This window comes from Simochromis diagramma, unplaced genomic scaffold (assembly GCF_900408965.1).
Source record: "Simochromis diagramma unplaced genomic scaffold, fSimDia1.1 OVJJ01000338.1, whole genome shotgun sequence".
Lineage (NCBI taxonomy): Eukaryota > Metazoa > Chordata > Actinopteri > Cichliformes > Cichlidae > Simochromis > Simochromis diagramma.
Window position 1 is genome coordinate 570807 of NW_024387088.1, and position 17533 is coordinate 588339.

A 17533-nucleotide genomic window follows, 5' to 3' on the forward strand; every position below is an offset into this window, starting at 1 on the left:
TTCAAAATGTATTGAAATGAAAATAACTGCAAATCACTGTATTCTAACCTAAAACAACACAAAATGTAAGATTAATAATCTCAGTGATCCAAAAGTCTGCTGTAAACACTCAGTTCTCTTTGTATGACGTCAAAGAAAAGGGATCTTCCTAACATGGTCAGGCACACAGCTGTGGCTGTGAAGAAAAGCCCTACCAGCCTGCCAATCAAGAAAATTGGCTAAAATTGATCAAGAAAAGCTAAAAATTAAGGAATATTTTTGAAGTGGGCATCATGCAAAACTACTGTAGGAGACTCCAAGAATCGAAACATGGAGGCTGAAATGAGTATAGTAGGTCTGTTGTAATGTTTTAACTAAAAAATAAAGGACGAAATTCAGCAAAGGGCCCATATTTAAGAAACCACTCTGCTATGGACACACTGCTGTGGAATTAATATCTTTCAAAAGTTCTAATTGCACTGCTTTGTAAAATATAATAGTTAAAAAAAATAACTGGAAGTAGTTCAAGTGGAGTAGAAAGTCGTGCAGAAATGCTGTAAAATACTTCCATACACGTACTAAGTAGATTTACTTCTATTTCATTACCATGAACTTGTGCAATTTTGTAAATCCTTTTTGTCCTTGTGAAACAAATTTCCTGAACTCTGTGCACAGCACGCGTCACAAGCTGAGCAGAAAAAAACATTTACAGTTAATTTAAACTGTTTCAGCAGAAATGAGAGACGATTATGGGAAGACATTGGAAAAAAACAAAAAAACAAAAAACAGTTGCATTCGCTTCCCTTAAATTCTCACATCACCTGACACTTGACATCAGCATCAACAACAACATCAACCTTTAACATCAGCCTTACAACAGGCTTTCTAAAGGCGTTTTCCATACACAGAGGAAAAGCAGCAGCTTCTTCCAGAATTGCACGATTATCTCTGTAATCCAGTCACATTTAAGCCCAGATGATAGACCACTCCAAAACCTTCATTTGTTTTACTTACTTTTACTCTGCTGCAATGTGAGGAATATTTAGCCCATTTCTTTCTGAGGTTTTGGAAAAGAAGAAAACTGAACTGGCTACAAAATAGTTCATTTTTTACCTTGAATCGTTTGATATGAATTCAAATATGACTGCATTAAGTGAATACTGAAGAAAACTTGCTTTAACCAGAATTAATCGGCAGCTGTAGATTCACAAGAACAACTTTTATTGTTCTTAACATTACAGTTTGTTTTATAGGTGTGTGTGTTTATATCAGAATGTCACAAACAGTTACATGATACATGACGTGGTTTTCACTGTCACTGCTGTCCGTGTCGGAGTTTTACTTTGGCTGGAGCTCAGCCAGCTTCATACTCACATGCACAGCAATCCAGGTGAAAATAATGCAAATCGTGTGGTTGCAGCTGTTCCAAGAACAGTAACCAACAAGTTAAAACAGCACTATTACATAATACAATAATTACAAAACTCAAAAAAGATTACAGCAAAGCTCTAATAAATACATATCCCAATATATTACACAAAATGAATGTGGATAAAGTTTGAATTGAGGTGCCTCTCTTATAAAAACCGTATTACTACCTACGATGATAATCAAGAAAAGCAGATATTGTGACAGGCGGAATGGGTCAGCACATTAAAATGACAACTTTGACTGTATTTCAAAACAAAAACTATCAAATAAGTATTTAAAACGTTGGTATGTTTATAAAATGCAATTCTTTTCTATAAAACTCACTTGGATGGCGTCCTGAAATAAATGACAAATCAGTTTATACTTAGAGGTCAACTCCCACCTAACTGACAGTTTCATTTGTCTGATTATGAAACGTTCCTCATTTAGTTTCAGGTCCGATCTCCATCAGCGGCTCTGAGTCTTCAGAGATGATGTTTCTGTGCCTGAACACGTATACTGCCTCTAACAGACCGACGAGTGGACGAGCGGCGAAGACGCTCATGCGGAATGGACAACACTGGAAGTGAACTGCTGTTATCACTGTTTCTTTTCATCTCGCCGCTGGTGTCCAGATGTGATGAATCTTCTTCTGTGGTCTGTGAGGAGCTGACAGATGTTGTCAAGGCCTCTGGTCTGGGGTTGTCGTTGTTGTGATGAGACTTTGGAGAGGGCGGGATCGTGGGATTTGAGATGTTTGATGAGGATTTGGAGTCATTTGTACAGTCCCTTGTCTGGATGACCGGACTCTGCCTTTCATCATTCGTACCATGATTATCGAGACTCCGTTTTTGTCTTCTCACTGTATGAACACAAAAAAACAAAAATAATTAGCATCTGTTTCATTCCTGACATTTCATTGTTCTTATTACACACACAAACTGTTATGACAAAGCCAACCTAAATTCAGGCTAAAATCCAGGTGCTTCTTGCCATATGTATATTTTTTCCTTTTATTTTTTATTATTTGTCTTGCTTTTCCTTCACTTGTTTGATGATTCATTGAACTGAATTAGCAGTTTTAAAAATAAACGCCTAGAAACTGACTTACCAGGGCAGCTGTGTTCTTCAATAAATGCACAATACATGAACAGATGACAGTGGCTGTTAAGGTGGTTAAAACTGTAATTACAATGGTTACAGTGAAGGATCCCTGGTATCCATCTGTAATGACAAAAAAAGAGATTGAACCTGAAAAAGCATTTCGATAAAAGAGGAGGAACCTGCATAATTTCATAGCTGCTTTATCAGCACATTTTACCACTCAATAAATGTTGTGTGTCTGAATAGCTAATGGATAGTGAAGCATAGACACAGCTAATCCAGGTGTTTGAGCTTGTTACCTGGCAGGTAAATCTCCGAGTCCCTCGTCTGATGGTATCTCCGGCTGGTGGACCCTGCAGGTGACCCTGGGACCAAAACACACACATTTACATCTTATTCAAAATGTGCACCAGTGGGGTTAGCGTGAGAAGGCATCTGTTGAAAGATGCAATTACACACTAATCAGTGTATATTTACAAGTACCAACTTTTTTTGAAGTAAACAAACTAAATGATCAAGATAAAATTCTCCAACACATCATTCAGAATATAAACTTGTGGTAAGTTTTAATCTGATATTGAACCTGTTGGTAGCAGTCTGCAGAGACACTCTTCCTTGACCGTGAAGCATCGTGAAGACTCTTCATCTCTCTTTGGGGTCTTCGGCACTGATCTCATTTCCCTGATCGTCAAGAAATCTAATCTTAGGCTCAGGGAACCAGCACTTAGCTTCACATTGCAGAGTCAGTCCACCTCCAACACCAGGAACAACATAGAGTTTCGGCTCAGAAACGGCACCTGCAAAAATATTAAATATTCACATTGTAGCCTTTGCACTTTCCAACCAGACAGACAGACAGACAGACAGACAGACAGATAGATAGATAGATAGATAGATAGATAGATAGATAGATAGATAGATAGATAGATAGATAGATAGATAGATAGATAGATAGATAGATATCATTAAAGAGATTAAATGCAGCTCTGATCTTTGAGTGGACGTACCTACAAACAGCTCCAGTGTTGTGATTACTTTTTTCTTCTTCCTGATAATCGCACAGTGGTATTTTCCACTGTCACTTATCTGCAGGTTGGATATCACCATTGACAGGTTTCCGTTGTGAAGTTCGTGCCTGATGAGGTTTGTTCGGTACCGAAACACTGGATTCTTCATCTCAAAGGTTTCACACCCATCTCGGTACAGGAAGGCAATATCTGGAAGTGAACTCTCCTTAGTCCATTCCACTGTTGGGACGTCTCCACTTGGGGTGATGTTGCAGGGCAGGAGGACAGTTTCACCTGCAAAGGCCACGATCTTTGGTACGACAATCGCTGAGGGTTTTCCTGTGGATAATAGAAATAACAAAACACAGATGAACTAATTACTGTGTTTATTCAAAGAACTGAGTCTACTAAAAAAAATGTTTGTGTGTGTGCAGCAGCAACCTCATTATTGCTTTATGCTTTAAAACTTGCTCAGAAAGCATTCATACAAATATCAGGTCTCATCACAAGTGTTTATTCTCACGATACAATATAGTCCAACAAATCAGAAGTTTTCTTCTGTTTGTGAAAACTGAGACTCTAAAATACGCACAGACTGTGTTGTAGGTCAGTGATGAGCCTTATGTGTAATTTCATTTATATATTTGTAATAGCTAACCTCTTCACCACAGATTACCCAAGCAGGAGTCTCTGTGGTTGAAAAACGAGGCCAGCGCAGAAATGCAGCCTACAGTCGCTATTGTGGCAAATCAATGCTGGTTACAAAAGTGTGTCAGTCCCCACAGACTGCACATTTACATGCCCAACTTTACCATATAAGAAAAGCATGTTTTCAGCCTGTATATAGCGAGAAATTACAATAGCTAAAGGTGCTTTAGAGTGTAAGAAACTGGGAGCTGGTTCCACAGAAGGGCAGTCTGAAAGCTGAAGGCGCTGCCTCCTCATTCTGCTTTAAATATCACACGAACCACATGTCTGAGAGCGATGTTAATCTGTTAGTGTTATGTGGTGTCTTTAAGATAAGGTGTCTGTTTTGTCTGAAATAAGGAGGAGACAGTTGCAGTCTCTGTGGATAGTTTATCCCTGCATAACGTCAAACGAAAAATCAGACAAAATGTCATAATAATTTTTCCAGCAGGAGACTCACAGTTCCAGGCAGGTAAAACGTCATGCACAAATACACTGAAACATTTCTGTGTACGTGCAAGTAGTAAATTTACTTCAATTTTTGTTTTGTTGCCTTTTTTATAGCATGCGCAACAAAGGAAATCCTGTCATGTGAGGCAGATTCTTAAACTTCCTGCATAACGTGAGTCAAATAAATGCAGAACAAACATTTGTAGGAAACTTTGCAATAAAACTGAGGGACAGTTATAAAGAAAACACATTAAAAACACATTTTTAGCACAAAACCACACTGTTACTCTCTGCTGCAACCGTGACAGCAAAATCACCGATAAACGTACACAAAAAGTACTCTGAAAATTTTTTTACTGTACGGGTGTCACACATTGCGCACATTGATGTCACAGTAAATCGCTTTATTTTGGAAACTGTGGTCATTTGCTGTTTGCACACAAACAACAGCAGCAGTGTGATTTCCCTGCTGACTGCAGTCGGTGCTCTACAACAGAAATGATCCAAAAATAAACTTTGGAAGTGAGTGAACTTCAACTTGAACTGAGAACTGAGGAACTGGGTGTCAATTTAGTCGAGTCATGTCGGTCAAAATGAACTTGCCCTAAACATAGAAATGAACTGCAACATTCAGATTGTGAGAAACATTTGATAATATCGCTCAGCGTTTCAAGTTTAAACACAGAGAAGCTCTTTAAATGACTGACACACAGATTTTGAGCTTGTTTCCTCAAAATGTAAAACAATAGTCAAACAAACATCCTGCTTTTATCGTCAGATATCGATACAGAATAATACAGAAACTTTAGCAAGGCATTAAAGGTAGACAGATACGCACTTTTACAGCGACTCTGTGTTAACATTTGTAAAGTGACTCGCTGAAAACACAAATCCATAAATCTCACCTGTACAACAAGATGAGGACAGGACAGCGGCGAGCAGGACAAACCACAGCGACCTGTTCAAACAGGCATCAAAACAAACTTTGTTGACTTCGTCCATGGTTCCTCTTCAGAGAGCAGCCCAACACAGACGAAGCGGAACAGTTTCGACTGTTGTAGTTCAAGTCGCAAAAGAGAAGAAGGCGGGATCAGAGCCATAATTTCATCATGCTGTCTGATAATTTTACACATTTATAGCGCTTAGTAGATCAATCATCAAAGTACTTCTTCTTATACAGGTAGGTTTCCTTACATCATCTATTATAAGCTCATTAATAATCATTAATTTGAAAGTAGCTTAGTAATGCCGGATGGTATAGCGCTTTTCTACTATACCTGACCACTCGGAGGCTTTATATAGTACATATTGTACTATATGACACATTCATCCATTCCCACAGTCATACACGCAACTTTTTTAACACCTAAGTGCTTTCGGTATTTCTGTCTGCTTTCTGTTTAAACGCTGGTTCATCTCTTGATTTTGGAGCCTTATAACACTTGAATGATTTATAGGTCAGTGTTAAGGTCAGAGTTTCTTATAGTTTGCACATCTTTTGTCGACCAGTGTGCTGCGACTACAGGAGATGTCCACATTTTAACTGGCTTATGAACATGATACATTTTCTATTATTCCAGAAAACAATTATTGAGTCAATCTCATTAACATTATACCAGTGCAGCTGTTCTGCTATCAGCAGCTTGAACTTATAGTGTGAGGCTTTAATTGAACTCACGGGCAAAGCCCTGTGCAAACTATGAGTCTGACTCTGCGGTAAATCACTGCTATAAAACAATACAGTGAAACTGAGCGAGTGAAACTGAAATAAGAAACAACACAGACACTGAAACGCTGAGAAGTGTGACACCACTTTTCTCTCTCACACATTTCTCTGTCAGCTAATTAAACAGATGCAGTAAATGTTGACAAATGATTTCTTAAAATTATTGTATTCATGATTAAAGTATTGTTGTGTGAAACAACTAAAACAAGGTTGGTTGGCACACAGAGAATGAACGGCCAGATTTAAATAATATAAGCAGTTAATTCACAACAGAAAGGGTTAATATTTCAACCAAATAACATTTTGTATCATGTTAGTGAGTGTGAGTGTGAGCACTCACTCTTCCACTTGGTGTCAGCCTGACATCTACTGACAATATTGGCTTAGTGTCCAAATGCCCACTGCAGTCCAGCTTTAATGTCCACTGAGGAGTTTTTGATGGGCGGTCATAGAAAGAGAGATTCTATTGTTACCTCATTACTCCTGCCTTTAGAATAATAGGCAGTGGTAATAAGGTGCCATAAATTCATTTTCTGACATGATGCTAAGCTCAACTTAAAAAATGTCCATTTAATTTTTTTTGAAGTGCCGTAAGTTCATTTTCTACATAATCTACATAATAGTTATTTCCTGGAGAGGACTGAGCATATAAGACTGTGAGTCAGACCAAATCTCACCCTTTTTTTTATCCATTTCATACTAAATAACTTCAGTGGGCTCATTGTTTTGTCCCTCAGAGACAGCTGTCAGGACTGAGTATGGAAATCTGAGAATGAGGTTTGCAGTAAAACTTTACGTTAGAGATTCCTGTTTGTTTTCCTTAAGTTCTGTAGTTTCCAGCACTCCTACAGCACCTGTCTGTCTCGTACAGTGTCCTCCTTGCTCTTGAGACTGTGCTGGGGAGATGCAGAAAACCTTCTTAGAATGGAGTGTAATAATGTGCCATCCTGGAGGAGCTGAACTACCTTTCTAACCTTTGCAGGGTCCAGGTACACTAGCAGTAGTGAGGCTGACCTTAGCTGAATGCAAAACAGTCAGAAAAGATGAAGAGGGAAAAATATCAGCAGCCTCCACCTGAAAAAAACATTCCTGTTTTACAGTTCCATCTGATTAACGACCTCCTGCAACTTAACTGACCAAATCAACATCTCACAAGTTGAACTCACTTGATGCTAAACTCAGTTTAAAAAGTGTCCCTTTAATTTTTTTGAGTGCTGTAAAAACAAATGTTAAAAAAACAAAACACACAGCATCCTTGGTCTCTAAATGGGATGTGATAACACCAAATGTGGAAGACCTCATTTCTTACTGGATCAAAGATGATCAAGTGTTTGCTCCTATTAATATAATAAAACTTCAAACTTTTCAATCTTTCTTCCACAGCCAGCAAAGCTTTTAATAATATACTGCTCATAGACAGGAAGCACTCTGATTTTATTTAGTCTCCTTTTAATGCACAAAGACTGCAGCACGATCAATTTTTTAACAAATGTAATTTTTATACTATGAAACCGTACAAAACCCCACCAGTCAAATCTCTGTAGTCAAACACAAATGCAAAATAACATCATTTATAAACATCAAATTAAAGAGAAAAGTGCAAAACAATAAGAATTTAATTCCCAGCAGCAAAGTCCCAGGAGTGAAAAGTAAACAAAGCATCTGTGCTTTCCATCGGAGTGATGGAAAAGCAGTAAGGCTGGAGTGACAGAGGCTCTGAATATAATTCACACTTTCATATTATTGTAGGATCTTTACAATATAAAGCACCTTAAAGCAATCTGTTGCTGTGATTTGGCACTACATAATATAAAAATGAATTGCATTGAACTGAGACATTCACTGTGGCTCAAGTAAAATAAAACAAAAAAACATAACATAGTAGTAGTGGTAAAATTTTACATTTCCTATGGCAGTGCTTGACTTTGTTTGTTCATAAAGTATAAACACACTATATGGAAATGGGAATAAATCACTGATTTGTGTGTGAAACACACATACACACAACAGATTTATGTTTACATGCTGTTAATAAACTAGTAAATGAGGGTCAATCTGACCCATAAACTGCGACTGAATGTCAGCATCTTGCAGGAATAGTAGAGGTCAGCAAGCACATCTAACAGGTGTAACTTAAAAAAATAAGAAGTTTTTTTTTAAACCACCCAAACTTCCATTTAACTGACAGCTCTTACTAAGATTCAATCACTAACCTCAGACATTTTGTTTTGTTTATACAAATGTTAAAGCTGTTTGATCACATTTGGTTGTCACTCTTTATTCAATCAGCGGATTTTCGTCTTCGGGTAAATCTGCCAGGACATCGAAGGGGTTGTTAGGCATGCCCGAGAGAGTATTCCTGCGCGGAGACCTTGGAATGCCTATACGAGGTCGTTTCTCAGACAGACTCATTGAACGGGGAAGAAGTTTTTCTGTTGAATCTGGAGGATTGGATGACGCAGCACCATTAGTTATTGAGACAAGAGAACGTCTTCCGTGACTGTTTCTTTTCATCTGTGGACTGCGTGCCGGATTTTGTCCTGAAGCAACAGGTTTTGAGTCCTTGGTCTGGGATAAGGCGGCAGATTTTGGATGGCTGCCATTGGCTGAGGATGCTGGCTTAAGGGGCTTGCTTTGGTAGGGAGAATTTGGTGGGGGTGGGATGCCACATTCAGAGGTGCCTGGTGAGGATCTAGGGTTATTTGAGGACTGGCTGGGCTGTTGTGCTGGACTCTGCCTGGATTTGAGGTCATTCAGCTCTTTAGTTAATTGTTTGATTAACTCATCTTTCTCCGAGCTCAATTTTTGTCGTCCCACTGGATGAACAAAAACAAATATACAGTTAGCACTTCTTTCACTCCCGACGGCCACTGATCTTACAACAATGACAAATGTTAGTGAATGAAAAAATACTTAGTAATAGTTAAACATAGAGCCAAAAAATGACTTACCAGACAAGTAACCTCTCTTGACTAAAAAGTGCGCAAGAGCACAAATACACACAACTACGATCGCCGTCACTACAGCAGTGATTACGATGGTTTGAGTGTAGGATTTCCTGCATTCATCTGAAATGATTAAAAAAGACAAAGCATGAACAATGGGATAAATTAAAAATCATTACATGAGGACATGACCGCCATAGTTTGTTTTCTAAGCTGCTTTTAACTGAAATGTTACCACTAAGGCTTTACATATCAACGCATAGTAATATAAACATAAAAATGTGACCTGGTCCTTACCAAAATAATGTAATTACAAAACGTGTCTTTATTTATTTAACAAAAATTAAGACAAAATGCAAAAGGAAAACCAAAGTATGCTCTTAATGCCTTCATAGGAATCAAGAGGGTAAGTAGCCAACTGCTCCTGATCAAATGCACTTGATTAATTGATCGTAAGCAATAAAGGTTTGCAGGTCTGGAGCATTCAAGTGTGTGCTAACACAATGCAACAACTCTCCCACGAGTAGACATCCCAGCAGATTCACCCCAAGGTCAGATCAATGCGCAAAAAAAAAGGACTCCAGCAATGAGCTTATAGAGGCAACTGTTGTTGATCATTAATCTAGGTTAAATAACTTTAGATTTATTAAAATAAATGTGTAGTCCGTATACATGATACCACAAATGGTAAATGGCCTGTATTTATATAGCGCTTTACTAGTCCCTAAGGACCCCAAAGTGCTTTACACATCCAGTCATCCACACATTCACACACTGGTGATGGCAGCTACATTGTAGCCACAGCCACCCTGGGGCGCACTGACAGAGGCGAGGCTGCCGGACACTGGCGCCACCGGGCCCTCTGACCACCACCAGTAGGCAACGGGTGAAGTGTCTTGCCCAAGGACACAACGACCGAGACTGTCCAAGCCGGGGCTCGAACCGGCAACCTTCCGATTACAAGGCGAACTCCCAACTCTTGAGCCACGATCGCCCCACAACAGTAATGCAATGTTAGAAGAAATATTAACAATTTATACATGTTTGTTTCTTAATATCCAAAATATACTTAAGATTGATGGTTATTTACTGAGATTCAATGAGCAATCATTTTTAGTCTAAATATTATTTTTTTATTCATCATGCTATATTCTTTGTCTCACTGAACAGCTGGATGGATTATAAAGCACAGACATTAATAATAACATTTGTAATGCAGCTGATGCAGGTGTTTGTTAAAGCTCTGGTGTACCTGGTATGTAAATCTTTGACTCCCTGGTTGTGTTTATCTCACGCTGGTGGACTCTGCAGGTGACCCTGTGATCAAAAGACACATATTTAAGCTTTATTCCTTTGTTTTTCTAGAAAAATAAGAGTGTGTGCACATGAAAAACCTTCTGAAAAACATATCCCACTTAGCCTAACCAACTAAACCAGATTAAGCCATTCTCAGAGATCTTTTAGAATATAAATTAAATTCAGGCTTGAAAATTAAAATTGAATTGAAACCTTTTGGTAGCAGTCTGTAGAGTCACTCTTCTTGTGACTGTGAGGCACCACTGGGATTCGTCATCTCTCTTTGGGTCTTCAGCACTAATCTTATTTCCCTGATCATCAAGAAATGTAATCAGAGGCTCAGGGAACCAACACTTAGCCTCACACTGCAGAGTCAGTCCACCTCCCTCATCTGGAACAACTGAGAGTTTCGGCTCAGAAACAGCACCTGCAAAAGTAAGAATTATTCAGGTTGTTGTCTGTGACCAAAATTTCAGTTCAAATGTTATTAGAAAACTGTGGGAAACTATTAGAAAATCTCATCTGAGCTTTAAGAGAGATACATGACTAAAGAATCTGCATTTGAACCCAAGAGAACCTTTGTCACAAATGATGTGGGTGAAAATGCCCTCTGTTACTGCTGCTTAGAATAAAGAATGAAATCTGTGAGATGAACTTCTCAGGGTGTTTAAAGAAACCTAAACATGTGCAGATCTCCAAAGTGAAGAAAGGGACTTTGAGGGGGATTACATGCAGCTCTAAACTTTGAGTGGACGTACCTACAAACAGCTCCAGTATTGCAATGACAGTTTCCTTGTTCTTTCGAATCACACACTGGTATTTTCCACTGTCGCTTGGCTGCACGTTGGATATCACCAATGACAGGTTTCCGTTGTGAAGTTCATCCCTGATGAGGTTTGTTCTGTACCGAAAGACTGGATTCTTCATCTCAAAGGTCTCACATCCATCTCGGTACAGGAAGGCAAATGAGGACAGATCATCCTTACGCCACTCTACTGTTGGTACATCGCCGCTAGCAGTGGTGCTGCAGGGCAGGAGGACAGTTTCACCTGCAGAGGCTACGATCTTTGGTACATTGTTTGCTGAGGCCGCTGTTCCTGTGAAGAGAAAAAGGTATAAAACATGGAGTAGGTCATTACTGAGTTTTAAAAAGAGTTATCCTAACACCTTTTATCTGTGTAGCAACAATATAATATCGTTACTCATCACACAAACCTTTTTATTCAATTTAAAGCATGTACATTTATAGGGCGCAGCTTCTTATTAGTAACCCAGAGAATAGCATATTAGTCATACATAAGAGGCATGTGTATGTATGAGTAATACCTGTGGCTTCAGACGCCACTGAACACTTAGTTTAAGGCAGTTTCTCTGCTTGGCTCTGTTTGATGTTGGAGAAAACTGACTAAAATAGATCAAGACGCTGCAAATAAGGGATATTTTCTGTGGAAAGGTGCTAAAAGACTTCAATAACCAAAACATGAAGATAAAACTCAGAATAGTAAACCCTCTTTAACTTTTTTAACTAAAAGAGGGACTAAAAATCTGCTAGTACCGCCCCTACACATAAGAAAGATAAGGGACCACCAATCTGCTCTAAACGCATATCTGTATTAGAAAGAAAGGATGTGGAAATGACCTTTCAAGGGTTGTTTTTTTCCTCTGGTTTGTAAATCGTTAAAGCGATGTATAGTCACGCACATGTGCAGTGAGAATACGAAAAGTACATTTACGTCTGTTCGATGTCGACTACTTCTGCACTTTTGTCCTTGTGAAACTGCTGAACTCTCTGGAGTTTCACAAGTCTGTCTGCACAGCACGATCACAAGCTGAGCAGAGACAAACATTTCCAGCTACCTTCAACTTCAACAGACCTGGGAGACGATTACGGGATGCAACAAGAGTAATATGACAGTAATATGAGGTGTGTTTACCAAACATGCCACTGATATACTCTAAACATCCTGTGAACTTGACCCTGAAATCTAAAGGATAAAACTCAGGCAGTGTTTCAGCAACAAACATATGTTGAGCTTTGGTAGATCACGACTTTAACTGTTAGTCAACATTCAGAGCAAACACTGTCTAACTGCCCTGCACACGCCCATAAAAACCAGAGCAGTCACATACCTACAGTACAAGAGAGTACAATGTTTTTCTATATTGTTATGGTGTCATTGTCCTTATAAACTAATCTGTATTTAATCATATATTGAGTTTATGTTCTTATTATGTTTGTTCAATCTGCTATTAAAACAATGTTACTTTCTAATCTCTGCGAATAATAAAGACTTTACTATCTTATCTTTTCTTATCTTAATCGGTTTCACACTTGGCAGCAAGAATTGCAAACAAGCGTTTGTGATACATTCATATCCGATTAACATGCTGTGACACGACCAGCTGTTCATGCTGGGAAACCCTCCAGTCTGACGGGATTAAAATAAAACGCCAAACAAAGGTGGGCCGCAATTCCCCCACGTCGAAGTGAAACTATCCCTGCCAGTCATCGAAAGCTAAACACTTCCTGTTTTTACCTTTTGATCTTTTTGACAAATGCAAACATCTGCTCACTGAAGTCGATGCTAACACATAATAGACGACACAAGATCACACTCATGTTAGCAGCATCAACGCAGAACCAGCAGGGACAGACCTTTAAAGCCTTAAAGCCCGACTTCACAGTCGTAACTTTTACACACAGGCCTGTGAGATCGTTATCTCCGTTTCTCTGGTATACAGACTTCTCTTTTCGAAGCATAGCGCCGTAATCTCGCAATTATGGGATGTTTTATGTTCTTATAAGTTGTGTCTTTTTTTTCTCAGACTAATTAGGAGATGGGTTTTTTCCGCCCTTACCTTTTCTCCCCTTCTTTACACTCTTTTTGTTGCGCTTCTGTAAAGTTACATTGTCACTCCTCAATAATAACCTATACTTTGCCTGCATTTTTGGAGAAGTACATCGACTTACACATTAACAATTCATTTTTTACTTTGTTCGGTAATTCCATCTAATGGCATCTTTACGTGAATCAACTGAAGTACGAAGAAACCTTTAAAACCTGACTATTCAGACAACTTCTGCTTCCTGAACGGGCTCGTTTTGACCGAGCAGCTGCTGCACGGAGATCGTCCCCGGCAGCTTTTATAACAAATACATTAATGTCCGGTTTGGAAACTGGAGCGTGAAAAAGCCATCTACACCCGAAACACTCTTGCACGCTCGCCTTTATCCAAATCCTACCTGTGCAAGAAGAGTGTGCGGCGACGAGCAGCAGGAGCACAGAGATACTCATGGATGAAACACAGAAAAAGTGACCTGCTGGTTCCACGGGATTTAAAAAAAGAAAAAAAAAGGTCCCAAACTTTCTTAAACTCTTTCGTACATCCTCTGCAGGGAAGAGCCTGAAGCAAAATGACGAACTACAGTTCGGCAAAACAGGAAGTAGGAGGGTCGGTAAGAATTTTACCATACATTTTTAAATTGTATTTATTTATTTCTTACTGAGTTTGGGAGATTTGAATCACTGAACTCCTTTAGAGATGTTTAGAAAGGCTTAAAATAAAATACAAATTTAACTCGAAACTCAACTGACTTCGTCTGCCTCTAATCAGCTGACTGAAGGAGGCGGGCCGAAGGCTCCTTCAGTAAGTCTCGAGCCACTCCTCGTTTCTTTATATTTTGTTAGGAAAGTGTGAAATAGGTGACTTAATGAAACACATAAAAACACACACGCAAAACAAAAACAAAAAAACAAATGACTTCTAACCAACTTGAAAGTTAATATTTAGGATAACCACCTTTATTCTTCAACACAGTTTGAAATCCCTTTCTTCTCATTTTGTTTAGTGGTCTTCAGTAATAGTTCTCCAGGCGTCTTGAAGGACATTCTTCTAACATTCGTCCTGAGGGCAGAAGTGTGAACAGTCTGCGTTGGAGGTGTGGGGGGTCTTTGAGGATGGAGGCAGCTCTCCTCTGGACTCTGCAATGGTAGATGTTCTGCAGTGAGGGCAGCAGGGTCCTGGTTGTTATCACTCTCTGCAGGCATTTGCGGTCCATATTGCAATGATGCAGCTGGTCAATGTGCTCTCCACAGCTTTGATGAAAGCCGGGTCTCAATACCATCAGACTGGGACCAACGAGCAAAACTGTCCCTCATCATAAAGCGAACCGAGGCGAGAGACGGAGGAGTTTATTACTGTGACATCGACAAAGTGGAGAAACACCGTTCCGCTGTCCGCCTGCACGTCTCCACACCACCAACACCACCGAGCACCACATCACAGCCTACAACCACAGAGAGGGTAAGAACACAGACTGCATTTAAATGGTTCACATTTGACAGTAAACATTAAAAGTCCACTCAGTTACTCTTCCGCATGCAAAATCCCACATTCAGAGACACACAGTGCAGATAACAGCCCAGATCAGCAAGCACACAGACAACAGTGACTACAAATGTAGTTAGTCACTGCTGAGCTACTAGAAGGTTGTAAAGTGCAATGCAAGGTTGTAAAGTGCATGACAGTGGGTAGTGCAATGCAGGTGCACAGATCTACTAAGGCGGGGCGGGGGGGACACTGTAGGAATGTAGGAATGAGTTAATATAGGTTATGAGGGTAGCCGGGGTCCCTGTAATTTAGTGGAAGCTTTAGCAGAGCCTCACAGTCCACGTCATAACAGACGCCAGTTAAAACTGCTAACTAACATTTCTGCTCTGTCTTCTTGTCCTCTGCAGCCATCAGAGTGCTCCGAGTGGTCGTGGAGAACATTCTTCATAACGGCAGCTGTATTTGTGATCGTTGCCCTGCTTGTTTGGCTCTGCTGGTTTCTGAGGAACAGGATATTAAACGTGTGCTCTCGAGGTTTTCTCTGCAACGGCACAGAGGAGGGAGGAGGAGGGGCTGAAGAGGGCAGACGGGAACCCTGACTTTAACCACCACTGATGAATGAAAAACAACAACAGCTCATCCCTTTAAGTATTTGAACTCGCCACCTTTATGACGGCACCACTGTGCAACTCCACTGTCTCAGGTTTAGAAATCCTCCGTTTTCCTTCTGCTCAGGCTGACTGCTGTTACAATGTTTGAGATTGTCTCTATTTTTTGTGTTTGTCTTCCAATCAATCAAGTAATGCCTTTAAGTCGTCTGCTTACATAATCAGTGGATAATTTAGCTTCAAGGTGGATGAATGAGATCTATTCAATAATAACATTTATCCCTCAAACAAAAAAATATGAGCGTCACACTTTTGTGCACACAACCCTAAAATGTAACAGCACAACGATCTGTGTCAAAACCTCTTGGAACAGTTAAATTATTTGTTATTTGTAACATTTTATAGCACTTTTATTCTGCTTATATTATTATATACTCAGTATATTGTCCTGCTTGTTTGTACAGATTTACAATCTTTCCTCTGTTTACTTTTCTCTTTGTAAAAAGCCAATAAAGTTTTGAGTTGGTAACAAAGTGACGCTGTAACCTGATGCAGATGACAAGTGAGAGAAAACAATGAATCCTCCATTGTTTGTTTGTCTGCCGTGACGTCTATGAATAACTGTTTTGCACTAGCAAAAAGAAGGGAGAGGCTGCCATCCCGACCCAAGAAACTTTCAGGCTGATAGGTATTTGACAGGTAACCTGTCATCTTATCAGGATTAATTACATCAATTACGTTTCATATTTGAATGTGAATAGTTTAGACTGAAGAGGATTAACAGCTACAGTTACAACAGTATTACCGCCCATCCCTCACTGCTGCTGTTTTTCTATTGTTTTTAATCAGTAACAAGAAAAACTTATTGGAATGTGAGCAAAAGAAAGCGCCAAATGTCATCACTTAGTCTTGGTAAACCTTTGATAATGACTCTGGCAGGCTGCCCAGTGAGGGAGTGGCTTTGACTGAGAACAAGCAATCGTGTGCAGGAGGTCACCGGAGACATGTTGTTTTGTTGTGTTTTATTTATTTAATTTTGTATTTGATTCATTTATAAAACAGGGACGATACATGATAACATGACTGCTGCATTGAAAGCTAATTAGAAGACCTTGTTGCATTTAGTGACTCCACAACATCAACAACAATTCACAAAGATAACAGGCGAGGAAACATGAAACCCTCCAGGCAAGTATTCTGAGCAGTCTCAGTCTAACACACTGTAAACACTGCAATAGTTACACCCTTTTTTAACATGCTCATTTTTATTTAGTGCTGCTGTAAATATTTCTGACATTTATTTATAATCACATCTGTCAGTTCTTGATATTTATTATAGAATGGTTTGTATATATTATTACTCTTTCTTAAATCTGTAATATATTGTATTGTTAAATTGTCTGTTTCTGGTACTGGAGCAACTGCAACCCATCATTTCCTAAGAGATTATTAAAGTATTCTGATTCTAAGCTTTCATTTAGTCTGTTTTTATTTAAACTTTTTGTTTACATCATTAGCATTTATTTGTATGCATGTAAATGAATAAATAGGTTTCTTACAACGCTGGGATGCTCGTTTCTTCTGTCACTACAGCAGCAGTCCACTCCACAGTGAGTCAGGCTGTGACGTTACTGTCAATCCTGAAGCCAAGTAGGTTGAAGGTGAAGATGCTGGGAAGCTTTCTGATTCTCTCTGCATTTCTTATCATATCTCTGATTTGTCTGTGAGGGGTTTTCTCTTTGCGTGGCACTCCTTTTGCCATCTTTTGACTCTTTGTCCTTCTTCATTCCTCAGCTGCATGTTTCTGGCCTGCTGTGTGTGACAGTGCTCATCTCTTGGCTTTGTTCTTTGCAAAAATAAAAATAAAAAAATGCACAGTCTAACCTGTTTGTCCACATTCAAGGCCCTGCTGCTTAGACAACGCCACACTGGGGGGAAAAACACTCGTGTGTGTATAAAGGAGAAGATCACAGGTATTAACAGATCAGG

General features: G+C 39.3%; 2 protein-coding genes and 1 long non-coding RNA gene across 4 annotated transcripts in view; 1 reads left to right on the forward strand and 2 right to left on the reverse strand.

Moving 5' to 3' along the window:
- LOC120742671 (butyrophilin subfamily 3 member A2-like) overlaps positions 1-5698 on the reverse strand; it is an 18295-nt gene extending 12597 nt beyond the window's left edge. The window contains exons 1-2 of the mRNA XM_040046099.1: positions 5543-5698; positions 3501-3839 (exon numbers count right to left, since the gene is read on the reverse strand). Of these exons, the coding sequence (XP_039902033.1) occupies positions 3501-3839; positions 5543-5639 (436 nt within the window). The 5' untranslated portion in view covers positions 5640-5698. The remainder of the gene's footprint in view (positions 1-3500; positions 3840-5542) is intronic.
- Positions 5699-8512: 2814 nt separating this feature from the next.
- LOC120742693 (butyrophilin subfamily 2 member A1-like) lies at positions 8513-14009 on the reverse strand. 2 transcript variants are annotated; one of them, XM_040046123.1, is made up of 7 exons: positions 13849-14009; positions 11363-11701; positions 10818-11031; positions 10561-10625; positions 9315-9431; positions 8971-9179; positions 8513-8931 (listed from the first exon to the last, which is right to left on the reverse strand). In XM_040046123.1, exons 1-7 carry the CDS (start codon positions 13898-13900, stop codon positions 8641-8643), a joined length of 1287 nt encoding a protein of 428 aa, XP_039902057.1. In that variant the 5' UTR covers positions 13901-14009; the 3' UTR covers positions 8513-8640. The 2 variants fall into 2 exon arrangements, with proteins under 2 accessions (XP_039902057.1, XP_039902056.1); XM_040046122.1 differs by having other exon boundaries at positions 8513-9179.
- Positions 14010-14800: 791 nt separating this feature from the next.
- On the forward strand, positions 14801-15700 carry LOC120742721. Its single transcript, XR_005697935.1, has 2 exons — positions 14801-14909; positions 15344-15700. It is a non-coding gene; the product is annotated as an uncharacterized LOC120742721 (long non-coding RNA).
- The last annotated feature ends 1833 nt before the right edge of the window (positions 15701-17533 follow it).